Below are 16,165 nucleotides of genomic sequence, written 5' to 3' on the forward strand. Positions count from 1 at the left end.
AACCTTGGTGTATTGTTTGTTAATAACTTTTCATTCCTGCTCTCTGTGTCCTTGTTTAGTATCCACATCTCAGTGCAGATCCCCCATCAGGACGGCATGCTCCCCCTGGTGTCCACCATGCCGCTGCACAACCTGCACTTCCTGCTGTCAGAGTCCATCTACAGGCAGCAGCACGTCTGCTCCAACCTTGTTACCCTCAAAGACCTGCAGGGGCTCTCCGGTCAGTCACACAGCAGCACGCACGCACTCTCACACACACACACACGCACACACACAGACACATACAGGGACCTCCTGTGAATCCTCTTAAAACAAACTTTGATGACTTTCTTCCACAGAGACAGGTTTCCTGGACGATGTCTCCTATGACAGCATCTCTCTGGGGCCGGGGTACGACCGGCCCTACCAGTTCAACCCCAACGTCCGTGAGGCCAAGAGCATCCAGCTCTACAAACACCTGAACCTCAAGAGCTGCATCTGGACCTTTGACGCCTACTACGACATGACGGAGCTCATCGACGTGTGCAGCGGCTCCGTCACTGCGGATTTCCAGGTACGTAGGACAGTCAAGGCCTGGATACAAGTCATGAAGACAAATCTTTGTATCACTGCAGTTTTAATCGACTTAAGGTCAATCTGACAGCAGTTTCACACAGAATTTTAATATCCATGAAACTTTAGACGGACAGGAATGACAAATGTGTTTATGTTCTAATATGTTCTAACAATAATAATAAAATAAGGGGGAAAATCAAGCTGTGACCACTGATCATAGTGCCAGCATATCTGCATAAGATATAAAATTAAATACATTTTAGTTCTTACAGTAGTTGCTCCAACCGTTAAATGACTCAACCGACATTGTCCTTCATCATCTTGTTCTTCAAGGTTCGGGACTCGGCTCAGTCCTTCCTGACGGTGCAGGTTCCCCTCTACGTGTCCTACATCTACGTGACAGCACCGAGGGGCTGGGCCTCCCTGGAGCATCACACTGAAATGGAATTCTCTTTCTTCTATGACACCGTGCTGTGGAGGACAGGTCAGCACTAACACAACAGAGAGCAGATGACCTTAAAATATCTGGTAATTGCTGCACTTCCGTTTTAATCTTGATCTGACCTCTCACCTCTTTTGTTGGTGCTTCATGTCTGCAGGTATCCAGACTGACAGCGTCCTCTCAGCCAGACTGCAGATCATCAGGATCTACATCAGAGAAGACGGACGGCTGGTGATTGAGTTCAAAACCCACGCCAAATTCAGAGGTCAGTGCACAACATCCACTGCTACATTTGTTGGTTTTGTTCAGAAAGTTTCTGGATCAAAGGGTGTTTTCTTTGTCAGTCCGCCGCTAATTTTTCTGCCTGTTCCTGCCCCTAGGTCAGTTTGTCCCTGAGCACCACACGCTGCCGGGCCACAAGTCCCGCCTGATGGCTCCCGACCACCTTGGAGGCATTGAGTTTGACATTCAGCTGCTGTGGAGCGCTCAGACCTTTGACTCTCCGTACCAGCTGTGGAGGGCCACCAGCTCCTACAGCCGGTGAGTCAAGACAGGAGCACAGAGAAAATTCACTCATTCAGCAATGAATGTGAAAAACAACCTTTTAGTGTCAAACTCTGCACTGACATCATTCTATACAGTAAACCTCAAACACTGAACTGGAGGAACAAGAAGATACAGATTTTTGATTGGAAGGGAAGTTTAAACTAACGATAAATTGAATGTTGTCAAGCATTTCAACAATTTTCATGCAGCAAGGATTACAATTGCCAATCAAATTTTAACAATGTTAGTTGGAGGCACGAAGCCACAGAAGGACAACCTAACTTTCCAGTTCTGTAGAAATGTTCAAGGTTGACTTCTTTAAAGTAAACATGACAGTTTTATCTGCTGGATCACAGAAAGATCCCATATCAACCTGAGATTCTTCAGCGTGCTACCTCCCTGTGCCTTTCTATTGAGCCTTTTGTGCTGTCTTTATGTGAATCCCACAACAGGAAGGACTATTCTGGAGAGTACACCGTCTTCTTGATCCCCTGCACAGTCCAGCCCACTCAGCCCTGGATCGACCCTGGAGACAAACCTCTGTCCTGCACGGCTCACGCTCCAGAGAAGTACGTCCCTTCTGAAGTCCAGCTTCAGTTGGAACAGTCTCGGTTTTATAATGAAATACATGAAGGAGGCTGGTGCATCGAGGGGATAAGACAGCAAATGGAAGCGCAGTAGGTCACATGAATCCTGAAGTGTTTCTTTGTTCTCTGACAGGTTCCTGGTGCCGATCGCCTTCCAGCAGACCAACCGGCCCGTTCCTGTGGTCTACTCCCTCAACACAGAGTTCCAGCTGTGTAACAACGAGAAGGTGTTTATGATGGACCCCGCCACCGCTGATGTCTCTATGGCTGAGATGGACTACAAAGGAGCTTTCTCCATGGGTAAGACTGGAGAGAAACAGGACTGACCTTCTCAAAACAGCCTGTCAGAAATGTTGATTTGAGAGAAAGAAGCTGCCTTTTGATATTGCTCCATCAAGATAACAACTGAGTGGTCACTACAATTAAGTCTGGTTCTTCATGTGTCTAAATAAAAGAAAACCTGTCCCTCTGCTCCCCCCTACAGGTCAGACTCTGTACGGCAGGGTGTTGTGGAACCCTGAGCAGAACCTGAACGCAGCATACAAACTGCAGCTGGAGAAGGTTTACCTCTGCACCGGCAAAGATGGATACGTTCCCTTCTTCGACCCCACAGGGACGCTGTACAACGAGGGGCCGCAGTACGGCTGCATCCAGCCCAACAAGCACCTCAAACACCGCTTCCTGCTGCTGGTACAGTTATTTGTGTTTTATTGTGTTTGGGCTATGTCTTCCAAGATCATTATTTCATTTTAAATACGAACATACTGAGGATTCAGACTGTGTTACCACCCAAGAACTGTCATGCTCAACTGATATTTAAAACCTGTTTGTTACCTTAAGATAGGAAAAAATAGGAAAAGGAGGATTATACCAAAATTACAATACTGTTATGTTTGTCATGAAAAGAAAAAAATCTGATGTAGAGCGTTGAGTTATTAAGATTCGTTAGTAGATGAGTTATTAAAATTATTAAGAGTAAACAGTGAAAATATAAAAAGAACTGGTTATTTTGGAGACAATTTGGAAGTAGACAGAGGTCCTACAAAACTCTCATTACTTGGCTGTGCTATAAAACAGGATGATTAGACACCCTGTCCACAATTAGGGAATCAATGGTGTCCCCTGTCTCTTGCTTGTGGAAAATTCAGGATGCCGCAGCAACTGGATGAAGATGGAAGCATAAAATTTTCCTGAAATCCACAGGCGTTTGAATAAAACCTTTTTTTTTTTTTTCTGTTCAAAGCGCTCGTAAATTGAGTTTACCTAACCTTCAGGTAGAAAGAGCACTTCAGATGTTGTTTGGACGTATTCAGATAACCTCGCTGTAGCATTTTGCTGGTAGACAGAAGGTTAACATCCCTTCATGCACACGAACACACACAACAGACCTTCAACCTTTTCACCAGCCAAACCAGTCTGACCCGTCCCTCCTCTCGCCTTGATTTGAAAACATTCAAAGCTTGTGGGTTATTCAAATCACTCACATTCTACACATGTAAATTCTGATTTTTATCATTAACATGTGTATTGCAGAAACACTGCACTGGGGCAGCACCTGTGGAATTACACCTTTTACACACTGTATGAAATGCTGCTGACAGATCCTCCTTATAGGTTACTATATCGTGCCATTGCTTAAATTTCGGAAATACTTTGTAACTCCCTTGGAGATGAAAAGAGAAACAAGCCTGATTTTTTTTCTAAAGAAAACTTAGAAGTGCACTGATTATTTTCTCTCTTCGTGTTTTCATCTGCAGGATCGTAAACAGCCGGACGTGTGTGACAAATTCTTCCACGATGTTCCCTTCGAGGCTGACTTCGCCTCAGACATCCTGGAGCTGCAGTCCATGACAGCCATGCCCGGTGTCGATGGCTTTACAATGAAGGTTGATGCTCTCTACAAGGTGCGTGGAACCTCCTGTACATCTTCTGTCATGTGTTACAGTCAGGCCAACCTTAGATATAAGCTCACAGACTGTGATTCCAGCCTTATTCCTGAGTAATGTTGAGCTCCTCTGTTTAGTTCCTTTCATCACTCACTTCCCTAAAAGATTTTATGAGCTTCCACCAATCATAGACTCTGCTGTTGCCATGGAAGTGTTGTCCGGTTTTAGGTAGGTCATGGGTGGCGGTCAAATGAGGGCAAATAATGCAATTCCCGATACCTTCCTCTTTTCCCACTGTCGATGAACAGGTGGAGGCAGGGCACCAGTGGTACCTGCAGGTGATCTATGTGATCAGCCCAGAGTCACGGTCCAGCCCCAGGATTCAGCGCTCGGTGACCTACAAGTTGAACCGCCCCAAACGCGACCTGGTGGACCGCAGCGGGCGCCTGACGCTGGACGAGTCGCTGATATACGACAACGAGGGCGACCAGGTGAAGAATGGCACCAACATGAAGTCGCTACGCCTGGAGGCCGGGCCCTCCGCCACCTTTAACGCCCACGTGGGCAGCTCGGTGGGCGGGGGGGTGGCCGCCGTGACCCTGCTCGTCCTGGTCCTGCTGGCCTCCTGCTTCCTGTTCCGCCGCTGCCGACGGGCGGCCAAGAAGAAGAGCAAGAAGTCCTCGAAAATGTACGAGGAGTATCCGCTCAACACCAAGGTGGAGGTGTGCTTGGACAAGTGTGTGGAGAAGAACTTCAGCACCAAACACTGCACCGTGAGGAACGTCAACGTCTTCAACCGCAACCAGGAGCCCAACGGCAAGGCCAAGGTCAAACAGGTCAACCTGGAGGTCAAACTGCACAACAACCTGAACGACGGCACTGAGGTCTAAAACACTGACGAGTCAGAGGAGGGAAAGAGGGAGGGGGAGTAAAATTTAAAAAAGGGTATTTTCTAAAAGAAAGTTTCTACTTAAGGAACGAGATGTTTGTTAATGTATTTTTATACCACTTTGAAAAAGGGAAGAGTGTGAGGTGCAGACGGCTACGCAGCGTTCTAATCATTTTCACAACTGGGCTACCTCAGGAATCCACAAACCATTCAGCTGCGTGAAACAGCCAAAACATCTGCGTCATCCATCTATGATCTAAACTCCCATCTGAAACTGTTGTTCATTTCGTTACTGTTACTACTTGACATTTTACGTCCTTTTTAGCACAAAAACGGTGAGTGGTAGCTCAGACACTGGTGATTGTTTCGACAAAAAACACTCCTCTGCTGCATCGAGTCATTTCACTGCTATTAAATGTCACTACTGTAGAGCGATAGCCAGCGTAGAAGTCCTATCACACACTGTTTCTGCAGATTAATTAACTTAAAAGCTGATCGAACATAAACATGGTTAATTTTCCTGTGGAGTGACTTGTACATCGGCTACTGCTGCTTCTGACTGCTGTGAGAGTATTACGGACACACAGTGTGCTGCTAGGCTGAGTGAGTGCAGAGTGTATATAATAACAATAATGAATGATACCTATCCAAGTGCAATTATGCCATAACTTTTGTTAATCCTTCCGCTCATGAGCAGGAACTTCATTTGCATTTTTGAAAAAAAATGTGTATTTCAAGCCTTACTTAGAGACATTTGTACTGTCACGTTGAACAAACAGATAATTCTTCTTGTTTCAACATAAATACGTATTTCCGTTGTTCGTACTGTACTCTGACAGCTGCCAATATTAAGTGCCATGCAGTATTTTTCCCCATGACTTTCAAAAAACAAATCATCCAAAGTGTTTTCTTTTTCTTTTCCAAGACTGAGAAAACGGACATTTCCATGTGATTGTAATGAATCAGCAAAGGTTTTCGATCCTGTCCGTGTGCTTTAGCCTTACTACTGTTCTCATGAGAGTAACCACTTTTTAAAATTATGTATTTTATAAGAGATGTGTGTCGACCTGCCTTTGTTCCACCCAAAGACACAAAATCCCTCACTCAGTTTTTATTTACACAGACTCACGTCTCGCTCAAATTTGTTCTCATTTATGTATTATGTTACCCACTTATGATGTATTATGTTACGCTCAGCTAATGATGTACCCATGATGTTAAAGTTACTGTAATTTTTATAAGTGTATGACACTGGTTGGAGAGCACTGCAAAGGAAAAAAAAATATTTCTGACGTGAGATGTCGATATGTCTTTCTCTCCATTCGTCTCTCTGATCCCACACCTGTTTTCTTTCAACTGCGTGCCTATCAAACAGCATGGGAACAGGAAATGATGGGAAATATCAATATATTTTTGGTGCTATCATTTTGTGGAAAATAACTATGATGCTATCAACATGATGCCTGTATTTGGTGCCTTTTTTTAGTAATAAAAATACATTTGAAACCCATGATTGTGCTGTATATTGTCCTATATTTCATGTTTATTTATGATTTTTGATTTTTCTGGTCAATTAATTTCCTGTGGGAGGGGCCAACAATAGATATAAAAAATGTAATTATCTGTGAAGATGAAAAAAAAGTCTGATCGATGTATTTTTTCCTGCAAGGTTTTGAACAAATATATAAACATTTACTGTAGGGAGTAGGATGTGATGTTACAGGACTGAGTAAGATCCTGTTGTTCCTAAAAGTGACAAATAGTGACAATGTTAAAGGGTTTCCACTGTTTCTCCAAAGCTAGCACTCAGCTATCATTCCATTTTCTCTCCAATTATGTATTTGTTTTAATAAATAATAGTTTTTCATTCAGTTCTATTCGTAACAGGGTGGAAAATATGCAACATTTAAACAACGTTACGCTTCAAAACTGTTTCCAGTGCAAGCTCTCAGATACTTTTCAAATGTTTTGGGATAGATTTTGAAGTGAAAGTGGGACTAGACAAACAGTCTGGGGATCACCAAAATTCATAATGAGGAGAACATGAATGTCATTTCATAAACAGAACCAAATGAAAGAAAACAAAGAACAATAACTTTAAAAACATACCTTAAATCGGTGATATGTGAAATATACGAGCCGTCCCTGAAGGGTGCACCTGATTGTTTGGAGTGGGCGTGGTCAGGTGACTCCTCAGGTGTATTTCCTGTTTCCACACAGGGTGAAGGTGTGGCGGAACACTTTTCCGGTTCAGACAACAAACCAGGTGAGCTTGTCCGAAGTTTCTTTAACTGTCATTATTTAGTATCTCTTAATACATTTAAGATTTGAAGGTAGGAACAGAGATCTGATTGGATTTAACAGTTTAAAGCAGATGTTTGGACACAGGGAATTGGGAATTTCCTCGTGATGACCTCATCATTGCTTGAGCGAAACTTGCTTTATTGATTCTTTTTCATTCAATGAGATGTAACGTTGGAACTGTGCTGCTTATTTACGACTTCACAACAAGTTAAATATAGGCAATTATTTTCAGATTTTCTTATGCTAATCATTATCCTGGGGGGGATTGAATGTGGATCTGAGTGCCTTGAACTGTGGGATATTTGTTAAATCTCTGCTTTAATCGTACAGTATTTCCATTAGATGTCAAGTTTACGGTTTGATCACATTCAGATCAGTTGACAAGTATTTTTTCATTTTGATTTGCTGTGGTAAAAGTGCCGCTGGCTGCTGAAATGAGGCTTACATGAGTCTAACTGGGTTCATTTAAGCTTTTACATTCATCAGAACAGGTGAGCAAACAGAGATTTGTCAACATGACAGGGGTGTTGAAATCCTGCAGTACATTTTGACACGTCATCAAGCTTCCTACTCACTACTGCACAGAGGTAGATTATGGCCATTTGTTAAAATGAATTGAGTGCTGCGATGTTGTAAATAAATGTATTTACTTTTTTAATTGCAGCTCACATTTGATACACTGTACGCACTGTAAGTCCTTTATACGGACACTTGTGATATTTTATGACAGTAGTTTGGTGAGAATAACTCAATAATAGAGGTGCTGACAGAGCTTGTCACCATGAATCACATGATTTAAGTAATAAGTTAGAGTGATGTGCTATTTTTCAACAGAGGTACTTCCTGTTTTCGTCATGGCATCTTTGTGGGTAAGTTCTGTTTCCTTCTGTTTAACGATCAAGTTTTGACTGATGGTGGATTTTAAAAACAACTGATAAACATTCTGCAGGACGACTTGGACAGTCTTGTGAATACCCCGTCCTCTTTCTCGGCAAAGGTAGGTCTTAAGGCTTTACTGTGACAAACTGCACAAAAAGAAGGCGAAAACAAAGCGAACTGATGAATGAACATCACCGTGTTCTTCAGACTGGAGACAGAGGAACCATCAAGCCCAAAGCAGGTTTTGATGCGGGAGAAGATGCTGTGGCTCTGAGGAAGGCCATCGAAGGACTTGGTAGGTCACACACACACACACACACACACACACACAGAGGAGCCCTTTGATAGTAATCGAATCAAGCTCATCAAGCTCAAGATCTAGCAAAAGACAACTAGCATAGCAGAGTAATTAGCTCTAGCAGTTGTTTGTTGAGTCAGGTGGTGTTTACCACAGTAACGGTTAAGCTACCTGAAAATCACAAATTCAAATGTATTAAATTGTGAGTTAATTTATTATGTATTCAATTTGAACTTATTGATTTAAATGTAAGTTTCAATAGTAGACAAACAGACGGACAAAAAGCTACAAGTAAGTGAAGCTACAGTATATCCCTTTGGACTAAATTATGTAGGACTGCATTATGTAGTTTTGAGAGAGATATTTTAATAAGGGGAGAGATATTATTTGTTTTCATGATTGAACAAACTGACCTTTAAGGTCGACAGGATTTCATACTGTGTTACTTTGTTTATATGTGGCGGACCCTGCCACCTTTTTGACTTCAAACAGTGTTCTGGGACCTTATTGTCCTCTGACAACACCTTGTTTATTCACTTCTGGAAAATGTTTCTGAGTTTGAACCTCATTAATACTGTAAATATTAAAATTCTGATTTTGCATTTCTTCTGCAAAACAGCACAGTACCCTTTTTACATTGTTTATACATCCAACAACTTTATTTTGCTGGTGTTAAGCAAAGTCTCAAGGCCCCTGGCTTATAAAGCTGTTGTTCCATTTCTTCATCGTTTCAGGCACCACAGAGAAGACTCTGATTGACATTCTGACCCACAGAAGTAGCGCTCAGAGGCAGCAGATTTGTGAAGCTTACCAGGAAGCCACTGGCAGAGTAAGACTCTGTTATTTATGAGTGAATCGTGATCTGATTAAGAAAGTCTGAAGGCTACACATAGCCACACATTATGAGCTAATATCAAATCTGATGCAAATAAAATCAAAGAATGTGCAGCAAAAGACTTTCAGGTGTCAGGTAGACAGGAAGTGATAAACTGCACCTTCTGACAATACAGCCTCTAGATGTATGATAATTTAGACGTCATAATTCTTAAAAAGTCAAGCTGACTTCATAAAAGTCACGTTGATGCAGGTTAGAGAGTTTAAATAAAACGAAACTCATTCATCTTTTAATTCATACTATACATATTATACACTAAATAGCCGGTATGTAGACACGTTCTTGGAGAGTCTTTACAGAAATGACATGTTTAACAGTCACAAATGGGAGTAATGGTACGGTGTCCTCATACCTTTGGTTACATAGTGTAAGTTCCCCATATAACAAATAATTTTCTCTCTCTCTTGTAGAAAAAAAGATTGATCTTTATTGCTGTGTAAACTGTTTATTGTTGAAGACAACTTTTTGTTCCTCCTGCAGTGAAATGTGTGAAGAGTGTGCCGGCGTACTTTGCAGAACGTCTGTATCAGAGCATGAAGGTGAATGTGCTGTTTTATTGCATCATCTTCGCAGTCACAGATAATCGGACAGACACAGAGAGGAATAAATATCATCCACTTCATAGCAACATCGCCCCATTAACTGAAGACACAACAGCCAATAATATAAAAAAAAACTGTACTGCTGCTGAATTATTTACTGCACTGGAACTGAAACCATTAAAGGACTTGCCAAGGTTTTTTAAAGGAAAAGTTCACCCAAACATGAATTGTCCAGAAGAGGTTTCTGGAGCTTCACAGCAAAACAGCAATGCAAGTGCCTCCTAAACACCTTAAGTGGATGTGGACCTTAAACAAAATAGACACCTTAAAATAAATAAGACGAATTCTTTCATTTAGCTGTCAAGCCAAATGCATTAGCATCTCTGTCAGGAAAATAAAGGGAAAAGAAATAATATCGTTTCAAATCTGTTTGGAATCTTGGGGCTTCTGGAGACTTGGATCATGTTGGACGAGCTGCATGGAGTTTGTTTGGATTATTCTTTTTTGTTTGTTTTCATTCAAGTCCCCATCTACTTTAGTTTAAAATATGCTGCATATCTGTTTTGCTTTGAAGTCTAAGAAATGTTGCATGGACTATGGAACTTTGAGCTGGCGTGAGTCGATCATGACTGAATTTTCATTTTTGGGTGTTTTTTTTCCCTTCAAGTCTTAAAACTTTGAAGCCCTGAATGGTCTTGAAAGACATGAGCTGTGTTCCAAATCCATACTTCATACTGGTTCTATACAGGATTACCATACTTGTTGTCATACGAGTAGTTAGTATCAAAATACAACATATTTATATAGCCCACTTACAAAGAGAAATCTGCGCCTTTGGAGGGCTGCTGCCAATTAAACATCACAAAGAGCCATCAAAATGTTCTTTATGAAGATTTGCTGCAGAGAGCAATGCACACAGTCACCCACCACCAACAGTTCTTTGTGTTCTTGTCCTGTTGTGTTTGTGTTTTCACCGCTTGTCTCGTTGTCAGGGTGGTGGAACGGACGAGTCGACTCTGAACAGGGTCATGGTGAGCCGGTCTGAGATCGATCTGCTGGACATCAGAGCTGAGTTCAAGAAACTCTACGAGTACTCGCTGCACTCTGCCATCGAGGTGAGGAACTCTTTCCTAATGACTTGATCACAATTTAACCTGATTAAACTCACGATGTGGGTTTATTCTGCTTTTTTTTTTTTTCAACTGTGAGAACCAGTCATACTTGCTTCCTCCCAGTTGATTTGAGTTGTAGGAGCTTTGCATAGAATTTGTCTACACACAGTCTGCAGCATCATTAAGTGTGATCAGAGGGTTTGAATGGACTCTTGAGGCTCTGGCCTCCGTGAATTTACTGTCTGAGCTTTTATGAGTCATCAGATGCGTCTCACTGATGAAAATTGACAACAGCTTGTTTTCATCTGGCGAGACACTTTGATATCTGTGAAGTCAAATATATACGAATAACAGAAGAGCCAAGAGGTCCCCTGAGACACACAGAGGCTGCACTGAGACAGAAATGAGTAATCTGCAGGATAACTGGAGCTGTGTGAAGTGGGAAGGTGCTGGAGCATCTCCTCATATCACACAGAGAGCTAATCTATTACTAACACTGAAAACAAATGTGATTTTACTAGCTCTTGCCCTAAAAACAATCAGATCTATTGGTGAGGGATTATGTGCGTCTTATGAAAATGGGTCCTCAAACAAAAAACTCTATAGAAAAGGTTATCTAGGTGTTTCAATCTGGTCTTTTCTTTTGCACCTTGTGGTTTGCTCTCCAGGTCCAGTCAAAATATTTAGAGATTTAGAACAGATCCTACCTGCCTTTGCAGCCATAGAAGAAAATTTAAAGACTGCTGTTGTTTCCAAGGTGGGAAATTTAACCAATCACTTGATAGTTACAGATGCAGACAGTAAGTTTGTTTGCTGTTCTCAGCCACTGTGACAGTATCCATCCATCCTTTTGGAGGGAATATTGATTTTTTTTTTTAGTCTCACAGACTTCTTCCCAGAAGCCCTAGGACCACCTTCAGGCTGGCTGCTGCTCCTGTGACTCGGTGTAATTTCTCCATGAGCAGTGCTCATTTAGGTTTTTATAATCATGCACCTACAGCTCAGAGCTGTCGTCGCTGAGTGCTTACAAAACAATCATTGTTAAAATGATAAACGGCCCAGACATCCATCCGCATCCATTGCAGAAGCAATTTCTCATTTAGCTCAGAATATGGTTAGAATTATAGAGTTATGTTAAAATTGCCCAAAAAAAGAACAATTTAAGAAAGCTTTTAAAGAACTGGAAAGTAGTGGAGCAGAAGCCAACCTCGCCTCGGGTCACTGGCAATCAGGCCTTTAGTCGTTCAGGTCTGAGGATGTGTGGCGCTCTGTCGGTCGCTGTGGTGGGAAGACACTTTTCTCCTCGCTTGTGTTATTGTCTCCTCCAGTCCGATCTGGGGGGTTCCCATGGGGACTGTGTGAAGGCCATCTGTGGAGGAGAAGACTAAGTAACAGCCGAGGTCTACCTGAGGACAAGAAGAAATCGGCTTCCTCTTGAACTCACACTGTAGACCCTTCTGTCCCTCTCTGTTACTTCTGCTTTACTTTCCTCTTGAAACTACTAACTGATAACTTCTTTACAGTCTCAGACAGAAAGAGAGACGTCACATGATAAATCATAAAAACAGAGAGAAGTCTGGAGAGACATGCGGATCATTAAAGATTTAATGTGAACATGAACACTCCGGCTCAACTGAGGTTTTAATATAAAATTCTGTTTTGTTTCAGTCTGACTGCGGGGGGAATTATAAAAAGACTCTGGTAAAAATATGTGGAGGAGATGATGATTCCTAACATCTGCATCACTATCTCTTTATTTCTTTTTCTGTCATTTCATTGTTTTGCTCCCCCTTAGCAGTGGTGGAAAGTACTCTCCAAGTCCTGTAGCCACACTTTAATGTGTACAGTTGGTGGAGTTACCCTTTAAAAGTGACTTCTATACTATAAAAATCCTTTCTGCAAACCTTCATAACATAAGAGACATGATTCCAACCCTTAATGTTAGTACTTTGTGTTGTTATATCACTATAACTGCCTCAGGAGTCTAAAATTGGGTTGATAACTGTGTAGTCAGTTCAGCAAGTATCTAGATAATATAAATATATATATATATATATATATATATATATATATATATATATATATATATATATATATATATATATATATATATATATATATATATATATATATATATATATATATATATATATATATATATATATATATTTGATCTTTTCTCACTTTTTCTACTTTATTATCAGTCTTTAATCTTCTGTCTCCTTCTTGGATCTGTGTAACTTCCAGAAATAATAAAACACTCATGAATAATTCACAGAGAGTGATGTTGTTTGTTTTTCCAATTGTCAGTCTACAGTTTGTTAGTCCATCAGTGTCACCAGCAGGTGGCACTACTGACTCAGCAGAAAGCTTTTCTTTTTTTGTTAATGTCTGCCGGTCTCCAGAAACCCTAGGGGGCCTTAAGAGGCTTACAGAGGACATATTTGGGGAAACTGTAAACTGTGGAGATGAGTGAAAGTGTTTTACTCCTCTAGTGATTTGTTTTGAATGGAAATGCCTCTTGTTGAAATCTGGAGGTCTTGTGTACAAGAAAAACAAATAAACTGTTGGAGTGTGGATTGACGGGCACAATTAAATCACAATTTAATGGCGGAGTCACTGTATTTTAATGAATTAAGACTAGAGCTGTTATGATGTCTATACCATCAAATACAGCTTTATTCAGTTCTTAGTTATTTCCCATAACTGTATTGTCTGCTCTGCATCAAATTCATTCTCACACAGTGGTGGAAATTACATTTACTCGTACTATACTTAAGTACATTTTTAATGTACTTCTACTGCAGCAGATTTAAGAGAAACTTTGTACACGTTCTACTCCACTACATTTAATTGGACACATAGTCACTAATCAATTGCTAATTACTTTTCAGATTAAGATTTTGCATTCAATATATGAATAGCTTGTTAAATACTATCACTTTCAACGAGCAGTGTATAAAGTACCCCATATCTATCACACATTAACAAATCAAAATGCAATAATACAACGTGTTAGCTTAATAAATGCTTAACCTCTGGTGCTTTTACTACATTTTCCCATTAGTACTTCTGTGGTTTCACTTTTAAAGTTGAAAATAAAGAACCCAAACTTTAATAGGTCAAAGGTCGGCGCTGTAGTTGCCTAACATTATATGTAACTGAATGATCTGTAACCTCACTGCTGTTATTCTGCCTTTACTCAATCTATCTAACAAGAAAGCGAGAAAGTGAAAAAAAGAAAGTGAAACTCAATAAGTCTATTAAGAATGGTTTAGTTACACTGACCCATTTGCAGGATGGCCTTGTGAAGAGAAAGCATATCCACACACACACACACAGGCCTGAAAACCCCTGACAAAACAAAACGAAAAATAAAAAGCTAAACGTCATTTAATTCCCACAGAAACCCCCCAGAAAGGGTCTGATATTGGAAAAGTCGAGAAGACTGACAGCAGCCTGGGGGGATTCTGAGGCTGAGATTCTGAGAACCAAACACAGCTTGTTTTCCTCTTGATGAATCTAAGTCCTGCTCCGCAATGAGGTCTTCAGCGGCTGGAACTGTGACATCTGCTCTAAAAACCAAGCAATAAAGTAAAACACTATCAGGTTTCTTTTAGACAGAAGAGCATAATTTGAGGTTGTTGTTTGGCAAAATGGGAACACAACTGTAAGAAAAAAATGTTCCGGCATTTTTGTAAATCATGCGTTTAATTGTAGCCCCAAAACATGTGGCAACAAAAAGAGCACACACTTCAAAAAGTGTTGAATAATAAACCAAAGTTACTGTTGTTGTACAGTATTATTTCGTGTCTCCTATATTTACTTGTAACTTTGGAATCTGAGTGCAGATCAGATATATTTTCAAACCATCTCCCCCTGATGATGGAGATAAAGTGCAGAAGACTTAAAATGGAGCTGCAGTAGTGACAAGTAGTGCTCATTAGTTGCACGTCTACACAGTATTACAAATGTTATAGCACAAAAATAAGATAAACCTCCTTGTGCAACATTAACCACCTTGAATGTAATTCTGATGTGTTCTAACCTGACTATTGTGTGAATTTAAGGCTGGGTGTCAACTGCTGTTTCCAAGGTTTGCCTTACACTGCGTTGGATTCATGACAGGTGATAGTGAACTCCATCTGCTGATTAAGACCATGTAATACAGTTGAGAGGTCGCGCCCAAGTGTGTTAGTGGGTCTTGATTTGAATTTGTTTGCTTTTGTTTTCAAGGTCAAAATCAAACAGCTGAGCCCAACAAAGCAGGTCTGTTAGTTTGACAGTGCAAAAATAAAAATTCTCAAGGAGTCACAAAGTCAATACGGTAACGACGTCACAGCCGCCAGTCACTGAAGAGGGTGAAATGAGAAGTCAGATCACACCAAAATGTTTCTCCCCGCTGCATCTCCCTTGCTCAGCCTCTCTGTTGACAGTGTCAACAAAAGCAAAGTGCTGAGAGAACCGGGCTCCCTCATCACCTCGAGGAAGGAGAAGCAAAGGCAAAAGTCAAGGTCCTTTTACATAATGCATTAAATACATTAAAAAAGAAGACAAACAGCAAGAAATATTAAAGCGTGCATTAAAATAGAAACCTTTTTTTGAAGGAAAAGGAAAAAGTGTTTTTTGTGATTTATGGCTCAGTAAAGGCAGTGCAGAACATTTTCTAACCTGGATTTGAAGTTGGTCAAAGCTGTGAGTCTTTTATCTGCTCAAAGTTCGTTCCAGCTTTGATGAAGGCCGATGCCTGACAATGCAAAGCTCTATGACGATCTTGATCTGGATCCTGACTTTGATGGGCAGCCAGTATAAAGACATGAGGATTTTGTGTAACATGAGACCTTTTGGCACACTCGGCTCTTGGCAGCTACACTTTGGACCACTTGTAAGCAGTTTATGGAAATCTTGTTAAGACGGAAGCAGAGAACTTTTTTTTTTTTTTTTCACTAAGCGCTGCCTGGACATGAATCCCCCGACAGGAAATCTAATGTTTCATAAATTCATGGATATTTTATTTATGCCGTAAAACGCATCAGATGCAGTCTCCAAATTAAATCTTCAGACTAGTTCATCGTCTCTCTGCAACACCTCGTGTCTTTATATCTTCCAGCCTGCTGGGAGGCGACAGTTAAACCCAGGCCAGACACACTCACAGACTATTGAGGTGGATGAGAGCCTCGAGGCAAAGACATTTTCCTCATTAAAGCCAAAGTAATCACCCAGAGTCCCT

At 40.9% G+C, this 16,165-nt stretch overlaps 2 protein-coding genes across 3 annotated transcripts in view; both read left to right on the forward strand.

Moving 5' to 3' along the window:
• fras1 (Fraser extracellular matrix complex subunit 1) overlaps nt 1-6,418 on the forward strand; it is a 236,646-nt gene extending 230,228 nt beyond the window's left edge. The window contains exons 64-73 of one of the 2 annotated variants that reach the window (XM_037099466.1): nt 60-220; nt 339-553; nt 889-1,039; nt 1,155-1,262; nt 1,378-1,537; nt 1,996-2,112; nt 2,264-2,430; nt 2,615-2,820; nt 3,888-4,034; nt 4,325-6,418. In XM_037099466.1, the coding sequence (XP_036955361.1) occupies nt 60-220; nt 339-553; nt 889-1,039; nt 1,155-1,262; nt 1,378-1,537; nt 1,996-2,112; nt 2,264-2,430; nt 2,615-2,820; nt 3,888-4,034; nt 4,325-4,906 (2,014 nt within the window). In that variant the 3' untranslated portion in view covers nt 4,907-6,418. The remainder of the gene's footprint in view (nt 1-59; nt 221-338; nt 554-888; nt 1,040-1,154; nt 1,263-1,377; nt 1,538-1,995; nt 2,113-2,263; nt 2,431-2,614; nt 2,821-3,887; nt 4,035-4,324) is intronic. The other variant, XM_037099467.1, reaches the window with a different exon arrangement.
• A 676-nt stretch (nt 6,419-7,094) lies between these two features.
• Nucleotides 7,095-12,963, forward strand: anxa3a (annexin A3a). The gene is made up of 8 exons (XM_037097730.1): nt 7,095-7,171; nt 8,044-8,078; nt 8,159-8,206; nt 8,296-8,383; nt 9,121-9,234; nt 9,762-9,820; nt 10,816-10,938; nt 12,604-12,963. The coding sequence occupies exons 2-8, from the start codon at nt 8,064-8,066 to the stop codon at nt 12,667-12,669; spliced, it is 513 nt and encodes a 170-aa protein (XP_036953625.1). The 5' UTR covers nt 7,095-7,171; nt 8,044-8,063; the 3' UTR covers nt 12,670-12,963.
• Nucleotides 12,964-16,165: the final 3,202 nt, after the last annotated feature.

Source organism: Acanthopagrus latus, chromosome 5 (genome assembly GCF_904848185.1).
Source record: "Acanthopagrus latus isolate v.2019 chromosome 5, fAcaLat1.1, whole genome shotgun sequence".
NCBI classification, from domain to species: domain Eukaryota; kingdom Metazoa; phylum Chordata; class Actinopteri; order Spariformes; family Sparidae; genus Acanthopagrus; species Acanthopagrus latus.

What these genes read in the sequence shown, in the direction of transcription:
- anxa3a (XM_037097730.1), top strand. An exon ending in GTCTGTATCAGAGCATGAAG is followed by an intron (nt 9,821 to 10,815) that starts GTGAATGTGCTG and finishes TCTCGTTGTCAG; the next exon opens with GGTGGTGGAACGGACGAGTC. An exon ending in CGCTGCACTCTGCCATCGAG is followed by an intron (nt 10,939 to 12,603) that starts GTGAGGAACTCT and finishes GTTTTGTTTCAG; the next exon opens with TCTGACTGCGGGGGGAATTA.